The sequence below is a fragment of the Branchiostoma belcheri genome, unplaced genomic scaffold (assembly GCF_001625305.1).
Source record: "Branchiostoma belcheri isolate BF01 breed outbred unplaced genomic scaffold, Haploidv18h27 scaffold257, whole genome shotgun sequence".
NCBI lineage: Eukaryota > Metazoa > Chordata > Leptocardii > Amphioxiformes > Branchiostomatidae > Branchiostoma > Branchiostoma belcheri.
The window spans coordinates 143,124-153,395 of NW_017803862.1; the positions used below are offsets into that span (position 1 = coordinate 143,124).

The 10,272-nt window shown below is 39.9% G+C and overlaps 1 protein-coding gene across 1 annotated transcript in view; it reads left to right on the forward strand.

Moving 5' to 3' along the window:
* Positions 1 to 10,272, forward strand: part of LOC109471743 — a 53,984-nt gene that overhangs the window by 33,712 nt on the left and 10,000 nt on the right. Inside the window, exons 26-42 of the mRNA XM_019771094.1 lie at positions 350 to 496; positions 720 to 860; positions 988 to 1,128; positions 1,244 to 1,384; positions 1,570 to 1,710; positions 2,056 to 2,196; positions 2,318 to 2,458; positions 3,535 to 3,675; positions 4,431 to 4,565; positions 4,786 to 5,094; positions 5,657 to 5,816; positions 6,069 to 6,169; positions 7,388 to 7,500; positions 7,993 to 8,051; positions 8,341 to 8,495; positions 8,938 to 9,066; positions 9,645 to 9,754. Coding sequence (XP_019626653.1) covers positions 350 to 496; positions 720 to 860; positions 988 to 1,128; positions 1,244 to 1,384; positions 1,570 to 1,710; positions 2,056 to 2,196; positions 2,318 to 2,458; positions 3,535 to 3,675; positions 4,431 to 4,565; positions 4,786 to 5,094; positions 5,657 to 5,816; positions 6,069 to 6,169; positions 7,388 to 7,500; positions 7,993 to 8,051; positions 8,341 to 8,495; positions 8,938 to 9,066; positions 9,645 to 9,754 — 2,405 coding nt within the window. The remainder of the gene's footprint in view (positions 1 to 349; positions 497 to 719; positions 861 to 987; positions 1,129 to 1,243; positions 1,385 to 1,569; positions 1,711 to 2,055; positions 2,197 to 2,317; positions 2,459 to 3,534; positions 3,676 to 4,430; positions 4,566 to 4,785; positions 5,095 to 5,656; positions 5,817 to 6,068; positions 6,170 to 7,387; positions 7,501 to 7,992; positions 8,052 to 8,340; positions 8,496 to 8,937; positions 9,067 to 9,644; positions 9,755 to 10,272) is intronic.

Below are 10,272 nucleotides of genomic sequence, written 5' to 3' on the forward strand. Positions count from 1 at the left end.
GTGGAGAAAAATACAAAAACAAAAAAATGGCTCTAAATACTTGATTGTAGGTATGACGTCTCAGAATCAACATATTTTTTACCAGGCCTCAGGTTTCATTCTTTCTTTCTTTCTTTCTTTCTTTCTTTCTTTCTTTTGTGCCCCCGGGGAAGGAGACATCCTTCCGGGGAAGGAGACATCCTTCCGCGGAAGGGTTTTGTGAGACATGTAGATTTTCATGTTCGCAGCTGTTTCTCGCATTTAGGCGGACGGATTTTATTAGGACTCGGTATATGTTTTGCTATTGGGCTGTAGATGATGCAAGGCTTTTCTTGTTTCGTCCTGATTGTTCTACATAACTTTCGTACAGAATGTTACGGTACATACGGCCCTGACTGTAATACCACATGTGGACAATGTTACGGGAGTCAGACCTGTGACAGGTTCATCGGGAAATGTCCGACCGGAGGGTCTCATGTGTGCGGGGCCGGGTACATTGGTGGCAAATGTGATCAAAGTAAGTAATTTCTTCGCATATCCTGGCTGTTTTTCAATTGTGAACTAAGCATCACTACATCAATTTTTTAAAAAAGAGAGCACGGTAGTCAGTCAAACCTCATGTTTTATCATCAAACATCAATATATGACAAGTAATGGGTCCATCAAAGAATGACAAGAATCATTTTTGTGTGACATTGAGCCAAGTCTTCTTGGATAAGCTAAAGCCTTTCCCCTTTAAGGCTGCCCGTCCGGTGAGTTTGGACCTAACTGTACCGGTACCTGTCACTGTGCCAGCGGAGATTCCGTGTGTGACATCCGGACTGGAGTCTGCTCTAGTGGAGGTTGTGAGGCTGGGTTGAAAGGAAGCAACTGTCAGACAGGTGATTCATGTTATTTTGCCGAATTGTATTCTATTTATGAGAAAAGGGGGGTAATTGAGGCGTAGCATTTTCCTTAATCCTTGAATGTTTAACTTGTATATAAACATATTCATTGTTTTCTTTATAGTGTGCTCGCTAGGTGAGTTTGGGCCCAACTGTACCGGTACCTGCCACTGTGCGAGCGGAGATTCCGTGTGTGACATCCGGACTGGAGTCTGCTCTAGTGGAGGGTGTGAGGCTGGGTGGAAGGGGGACAACTGTCAAACAGGTGATTTATGTTATTTTAATAAATATCATTCTAGTTCTGAGGTAAAAGAGTTCTTGGGCCTTAACTTCTTCTAAGATAGGTACTTATATGATACGTTTTCAAATTGTTTTTTAAGCGTGCTTGTCAGGTGAGTTTGGGCCCAACTGTACCAGCGCCTGTCACTGTGCTAGCGGAGATTCCGTGTGTGACATCCGGACTGGAGTCTGCTCTAGTGGAGGGTGTGAGGCCGGATGGAAGGGAGGCAACTGTCAGACAGGTGATTTATGCTAATTTATATTTATCGCATTGTTTCATGGCCAAGAGAAATCAAAGTGATTGAGTCAAATATTTTTGTCACATTGTTTTCTGGTAGTAAGTCAAGGAAGACAAAGCTTGATTTAAATGCTTTACAATACTTTTAATCTTGACAATATTTAAAGTTTGCTATTACTTTCTTGACAGCCTGCTTACCAGGTGAGTTTGGGCCAAACTGTACCAGCACCTGTCACTGTGCGAGCGGATATTCTGTGTGTGACATCCGGACTGGAGTCTGCTCTAGTGGAGGGTGTGAGGCTGGGTGGAAGGGAAACAACTGTCTGACAGGTGATTATGTTATTTTAATACATTACATTCAAGTCTTGAGTTTATAGAGTGCTGGAATTTTAACGTATTCTAATATGAATGCTAAATACAATATGTCCAAAATAGTTTTATCAAGTTGGTAAAGTTTAGGATATAAGGGGATTTTTTTCTACCGAACCAATTATTCGTACAAAAGTGCAACCTACATCGGCTTTATATAGCGGCGAGAAGCAGAACTTCAGTCAGAAACTCTGAAGAAGGTGTCTGATAGATAGCAAAACGCAAGCAAGGTACAAATATTAGGTAGTGTAGAAAAAAAACCTTGTATCCTAAATTTAATATGGTTTTGAACTGTCTTCTCTAAAGCATGCTTGCCCGGTGAGTTTGGGCCCAACTGTACCGGCACCTGTCACTGTGCGAGCGGAGATTCTGTGTGTGACATCCGGACTGGAGTCTGCTCTAGTGGAGGGTGTGAGGCTGGATGGAAGGGGAACGACTGTCAGACAGGTGATTTGTGTTACTTTATGACATTCAATTGTGGTCATGAAAAAAGATAATGCTTGATGCTAAACATTTTTCTACATCTTAAAATCTTAAATGTTTAACTTGTTTATGCGTTTCCTTATAGTGTGCTCGCCCGGTGAGTTTGGGCCCAACTGTACCGGCACCTGCCACTGTGCGAGCGGAGATTCCGTGTGTGACATCCGGACTGGAGTCTGCTCTAGTGGAGGGTGTGAGGCCGGATGGAAGGGGGACAACTGTCAGACAGGTGGTTAATGTTGTTTCCCTTGTCTAACGCATTGCATTCAAGTGCGGAGTTACTAGAGTGATTGACTCTTAACGTATTCTTTATCATGGTTGCTAAATATTATTAGTTTTTAAATTGATTTCTTTCAAGCATGCTCGCATGGGAAGTTTGGGCCCAACTGTACCGGTACCTGTCACTGTGCGAGCGGAGATTCCGTGTGTGACATCCGGACTGGAGTCTGCTCTAGTGGAGGGTGCGAGGCTGGGTGGAAGGAAAGCACCTGCCAGACAAGTGATCTATTTTCAATTACATTTATCGCTTTTCTATTTTAGCCAAGAGCAAAGAAAGTGGTTGAGTCAAACATTTCTTTAAGCTTTGTCACATTGCTTTCTTGCAGTCAGTGAAGAAAAGCAAAGCTAAGTCAAAATTTTTTCCAATACTTTTAATCTTTAAACTGTTAAATGAAATTTGTTATTACTTACTTTATAGTGTGCTTGCATGGTAAGTTTGGACCCAACTGTGCCGGTACTTGTCACTGTGCGAGCGGAGATTCCGTGTGTGACATCCGGACTGGAGTCTGCTCTAGTGGAGGGTGTGAGGCCGGATGGAAGGGGGGCAGCTGTCAAACAAGTGATTCTTTTTACTTTGTCGATTTGTTTTCTAGTAGTAACGGAAGCAAGAGTTAAAACGTTTTCCAATACTTTGAATATTTAACAAGTTTGATACTAATTGTTATTACGTTCTTTATAGTGTGCCCACCTGGAGAGTTTGGGCCCGACTGTACCGGCACCTGTCACTGTGCGAACGGAGATTCCGTGTGTGACATCCGGACTGGAGTCTGCTCTAGTGGAGGGTGTGAGGCTGGGTGGAAGGGGGACAACTGTCAGACAGGTGATTTGTGTTATTCTGATAAATATCATTCTAGTTCTGAGGTAAAAGAGTGAGACCGGATGGAATGAAAGGAACTGTTAAACAGGTGATTTCTGTTACTTTACCGAATTGTATACTGGTCATGTGTTAAGATAGTGTTTGAGGCATAGCATTTCCTTAAACCTTGAATGTTTAACTTAATAAACATATTCGTTATATCTTCATAGTGTGCTCGCCCGGTGAGTTTGGGCCTAACTGTACCGGTACCTGTCACTGTGCGAGCGGATATTCTGTGTGTGACATCCGGACTGGAGTCTGCTCTAGTGGAGGGTGTGAGGCAGGATGGAAGGGGGACAACTGCCAAAAAGGTGACTGCTCTTTATGAACTAATTCGCGACGCATTCGTTTTCTCACATAAAAATGTGTGGTTACGGTGATTCTACAAAGCTTTGTGCCCGACCTTTTCTAGAATTGTTTTACTTCCAGCACCTAAATTGAGTTAGTGATCACCTTTTTGACGCATGTCACTTTGCGAGCCGCGTCGATATATACCGTGCTTTAGATATTGTATCATATCGTCACATCAGGATTTCATGCAGAGAGCACGTGTATCTGTACTCTGATCTTGATAAATACGTTATGATACTCGTATGATATGATATTTTGACATTTTTTATAATGTTCGGTATGAAGTATTTTGATCTAATTTCCCCAAAGAGTCGGATGTTTTTTTCAAGAGTATGAAGACAAGTGTACGCTGTATATAAATGGTCACCAGTATGTAGAAGAATATGTCGCTGACTGAGGAAAACAAAGTTACTAAGGCTCTACCTGTTGGACCGAAGTATTACGTATATTATGTTCTTATCGGCAAAAGCATTTTTTTAGCTTGCAGATGCTAGCAGTTTTCAGGCAATCCAAAATGCTCATGGTGTGTAATATTGAATTGTTGCGGAAACATGAAGCTGCGGTTGTTGATTGTGCTTTATTTTCACGTATTGTTTCCTTAACAGAGTGTAGACGCCGTTGCTTGCAATTGATGCAGACGCATGGCGAGTTCAACAAGTAAACAATGTAATAGACTCATAATAATAATACCCACCATGTTAAATTCGTCCTTTAGAGTGTGATGACGGTTATTATGGCCACAACTGCGCTAAACGCTGTGGAGTCTGTGTAACAGGGACAACCTGTGAGAAAACTGACGGCAGATGTTCTGGATGTGAGGACCCCTGGGTTGGAGATACCTGTAAAATGGGCAAGTGCGCCTACGCTCTTTGTAATATACAATTGCAGTTCGGAACATTGCACCATTGGTGAGTGAGGATCTACTAAACACTTCCCGTCTAAGAAAGCGATTGCAAATAAATATGATGACCAGATCACAGACGACGCCTAGAAAAGACACTATAATGAGATCTTTAGAATTAGGTATGATGATTTTCATATATTCAAATGGTGTTTTTATGTTATTGCAGTACCCGCAACAACATTAGACCATCCGGATAGCTTCACGGTGGCTATTCATGATAAAGCAACCTTCAGCTGCACCGGTCGTGGTGTTCCCGCCCCTACTGTTGTCTGGCATCACGATGGCGAAGTCATCACACCGGGAGACCAAGTCAGTGTAGAAACTACATATGGAGGTTTAGTGGGAGAACAACACGTGACCAACAGTACCTTAACCATTACGTCAGCACGTCCACACGATAGCGGACAGTACGTCTGTATGATGTCTAACACAGCAGGGGTCGGCACGTCACAGGAAGCTGCACTTGTAGTTCAAGGTACGGAAACCATAAACATTTCGATGAATCTTGCAAGACTGTAAGATAGTGCTCAGGTGTTTGGACATAACTTATTTTAAACGAGGCGTAGTTGAAAAAAGAAATCGTAGATTACTGACCTTAAGGACTGTTTAATTTTTTTTTAATCTTTAAATTTTTTAAATGTTCATATTTTTTTAAAGTTAACAATCGAGAAGAATGACAATAAGGGCTGGGATAAAATCTGTGCACAACCTAGGGTTAAAGGATTGGCTCCATTCCAAGCTTTGCCTGCTTAAAGTCACCTTATAAAAAGAAAACAGAAACTTTCTTGACTTTTAGGAAATTTCAATTGTTCTCTGTATTTACACTAGAGCACGTGGCCGCTTCGAGGTCTATTGAGCCAATAGGTCCAGAATTTAAAATGTTGGTGTTTTTGAACATATTGATTTAATCCACTTGACCTATGTATTATGATTTATTTTGCAATGACTTTGGCTGTGCTATCCCTTGTAAGAGGCTACATTATGTATTATTTATCATATTAGGCATTTTCATTCCATACCTTGAATTGTTTGACCAGTTAATCCTGTGGTCAGCATACGCCCCTCAGAGGTACAAGATCTGGTAGTCGGAGAAGTCATCTCCATCACATGTAACACAAAAAGACGTTCCAGTGATTATACCTACCAGTGGACAGTCGATGGAGTAGTTGTACCCAACCAGAGAGGCACTGTGTTCAGGTTAGTACGGGACAGTCTTACGTGGCATGCTTTATTCAGACCTACTGCATGATCGTAATTACATATAAAAGAAGCCATTTCTATTAAAACATAAACAAATGCTGACAAGGTGACGACACACTCAAGTTACATGGGGAATAATAATTACTGATGAATTGTTATCGATAGATGTCATGCAGATTATATGAAGACAATCCATATGAATTTTCCTTAATATATGTAATTTTGTTACGTGTATGTCTGCTGTGACAGATATAAAGCTGTAAGCGGTGTTCATAAGGTCAGGTGCAAAGTGACAAGTCCAAGTGGTGAGACAGAGTCTGAAGACAGCACCATCACCGTGCTTCCGAAAGGTTTGTACTCTGGTTTCTCTTGTTTGTACTCTTGATTAGCCGGTGAATTTGGCCATGGTGGGTCCCAACGTCTTCTTTATTGGTTGCATAAGCTTAGTTTTTCACATTTAATGCGGGTGAATGTGGTGATTTGGGCATGCAGTACAAGCCCCAATTATACGCATGCTGTTTGGAATGTAAACCTAACCATGCAACGATAATCTAAACTTATTTACAGTAATATTATAGGGAGTACGGGATCCCTAATATGCTGGTATGCTAGTATCAAAATAATAGTACTTAAAGTACCTTGTACCTTGGTCCCTTAACCCAGGTCAGGGTCGTGGGGGCACTGCATGGTGGAGTGTCTGACCATCTGCCGCCATCCCTCTCGGCTGTGAGCTAGGGTTAGGGTTTCCGAGGGATTTTTTCCTGTCCATTCTTGGATGTTATCGGCCCATTTTTTCTTCTGCCTTCCCCTTTTTCTTGCTCCTTTTACTGTTCCTTGAAGGATTGTTTTTGACAGTCCATTTGATCTCATTACATGTCCGTACCACTTAAGTTTCCTTCTCTTCACAACTGTCAGGAGCCTTTCATACCGACAGTGCTGTTTTACACTGTTTATGATTTCTTCGTTTGTGACACGGTCCAGGTATGTTATCCCTAGGATTTTTCTAAGGCACTTCATTTCTACTGACTGTATCCTTCTTTGGAGCTCAGCATTTAGTGTCCATGATTCACAGGAGTACAGAAAGATGGAGAATACAAGGGCCTGTAGGAATCTTATCTTGTGTTTCATGCTGATGTTCCTATCTTTCCAGATTGGTTTCAGTTTATCAAGTGCCTTAAATGTCATTGCTGCACGTGCCAGAATCTCGGGTTTGGAGCCTTCTTCACATAATATTGCTCCTAAGTACTTAAACTTTTTTACAGTCTCTATTTCTTGTCCTTGGACCGTGATTTTTGTTCTAATAGGTGCGCTCTTGTTTGTCATGATCTTTGTTTTTTCACCACTTATTTCCATTCCGTACTTAGTGGTTGTTGTGTCCAAGTTCTTTACAAGCCTCGAGAGTTCTTTTTCTGACCCTGCCAATCCATCAATATCATCCGCGAATCTCAGGTTTGAAACAATTCGTCCCCCAATGCTAACCGAGCATGTGTGGTTCTCTAGTGCATCAGTCATCAGTACTTAAAGTACTTAATAAAAAACTGTACTCCCATGTTTTACGTATACCCCAGGAACCGTGACATTTGTTTCCAGCATGAGGATAACTGGTAGAAACTTCACCCCTGAAATGGAAAATCCTGATTCAGCTGCGTTCCAGAGCATAAGTACCGAGATCAAGGACTGGGTATGAAGATAAGTCTAACCTGAAAAGTTTATAAAAACTTGAATTCGGTCGATCATATCATGATCAATAAAATGGGACTGCGTGAGTGAGTCACGTTTATGTTGGTATTTCATTTATTAATTTAATTGTATCATATATCGATTCAGAACCTAGAGGTAAATTTGTTATGACTAGGTAATGACTAGTTTGAGCCAGTTTGGTGATTGGTAGTTGGTTTGAGTCAGTCAGTCCAAGGAGAGAAAAGATGGGTACCGGAATGATAAGATGGTCATATCAAAGAAAGCTCTGTCAAGACAGTAAGTGAAACAAAGAAAAGTGATAAGGGTGGGGAAAACTGAGTGTCAGATCTTTTATGGTGCCCCAACGGTCTAAAATTAGAGTATAGGAAATAGACGAGATTATGTGAAGTTGACATATGTAACAAACGTTGGTGTTTAATTTATATTTATGATTACCTTTATATCACTCAACGTTAACTGTTATTCGTCTCAGTATCAGCAGGCTTTGGGACATATTCAAGGCAATATATACATCAGAGTAAAGGATGCAAAGTAAGTTTGATATTTCTGACTTGCATTTTCCTCAATCTGAGCAATTTTGTCTACTTACGTGATACAAAATAAACTTATTGATAACGAAGCTGTGCAATAAAGTACCGTTTTGATAAACTATTCAGTATAAATGAACTTTGAGTGCTCGACAATCGTACATCGTACAATGTGTGGCAGTAATGACTAATCCAACACAATACAATAAAACTAAACTGACAATTAATAAATACTATTGATAACAATATAGTATGGTAATCTGAGAACTTATCTGCCTTTCTATTTCCTGCAGACCAGGAAGTATCATCACAAATCAGAACGTAAATGTGAAGGATGCTGAGCTTCAGGACCAGGACCTGTTTGACAGTATCTCCAATGCCCTGCAAACAGCTGCACGGACTCCAAGCTCTCTCGGATTGGACCCAGCAAGCCTTACATTTCTGACAAGTATGTTGAAGTTACTCCTCTTTAATATTACTTTACTATGTACATCGTACTATGCACTTACGATGATTTTTGCCAACTAAGATGCTCACAATTGTTTAGGAACTATGCTTCTCATATCTACGACAAAGGCATGGGCGTCGGGTGAGAAAAAATCACCTTAGGTGCCTTTTATGGTGTATGTTACCAGGTCTTTAAAATCTACTATGGCATAAGATCCAAATCTGATTCTATAATTATGCTGTTTAGCCTTCTTGCTTTACGTTAACGGTTTCAAATTATTGGTTTGGTAAATGCTCCTGTGATACATATATCTTTTCTTACCGTAAAAACTTGAGAATAATCCGCTTTGTTACCACTTAAAGAAGTTACAGAGCATAATAAGCGAAAAATAATCAATCATACAGACTGTTCAAATGATACGTACCTTTCATTGGTCTCACAGCGACGTGTTACGGCGAAACAGTGACCGTGACAGACCCCTCCTCCAACCGTGTAAACCTGACGTTTCCAGACTCTGCCGGTGACACCCATGTGTACTCAGAAGAAAAGTGTGCCAACAACACAGAAAGTGGTAAGATGCTCCGTGGATTCTTAATTTTTTTTAAGTTCTTTATAGTACTTAGTTAAATAATAAGATAAGATTTAAATATAATAGATATTTTAAATGTATGTTTTTTTAAGCATATGTATGTGGTTCTTAATAGGTCTCATTAATACTTAAAAGACTACATTGCATCTCAAAGGTCGCGGTACAGGCAGGTGCAAAAACATTTTCATAACCTTACTTTAAAGATTCTATAATTTTATTTCATACTCCTCTTTCTTCACTATAAGTAGGACAAGTCATAACAAAATAGTGTTTCACATTTGACATGTTTTAACATCATGTTTAAAAACACATGTAGCTGGCGTGCTGAGGTGGTGACCTGTTTTCAATTCCTAGAAAATGCCTGTTTTCTGGTGTTTCGTGTGAGAAACCCATCGTTCTTTAATATCTGACAGCTGTCATACTGCTAGACTTATTCCAAAAAAAGATTCCTTTATGCATAAAACAAAAGACAATATAACAAGTATTTAAGCCGTGCATGTTCACATATGATATTTCCATGATATTTCTAGTTTTGATTCATTTTATGTTTTTTTCTCCAGCTGGTGTTCCGTTGGCAGTCCGCAGATGTATGGGAACCTTTCAGACCGGAGTCACGTGGGCCAGACCGGAACTGTTGGATTGTGGGCGGGATTTGTCCAAACTGGCAGAGGTCAAGTATATTTTTCTTACAATGAGGGTCATCGTTTGTTGATCTTTGTCATAATTAGTTATTTGACGTTTGACCTCAATTCTTAATTTTCTAAAACTTGTAATTGTATGTAATCTGTGCTTTTTTGTATATCTGTTTTATGTACGTATTGCATTGTATTGTCTAATGAGCCTTGGAAGATCAGAAGGAGGGCATCTTAACAAACCAAGCCAATTGGACCATGTTTTAAAGTAAAGCAGTCCTGAAGTTGTCTTTTATCCAGTATTTTTAACCTCAGCTATTATATTTATGTTTGTTATTTTGCTTACATTTTAATTGTACATGCTTTTCATCATGTATATAGAATACTTTCGTAATCTCATTTCATTAATTATTCATATTTAATTAAATTAAATTATTATTACTTTTTTGTACTTTTTGAATTATTTCGCTGACCTCTCTTTTGCTGTTTATATATTTTACTAAACTGTGTTGTATTGTATTGCATGGAAAACGAACAAACACCAAAGAAAAACAGA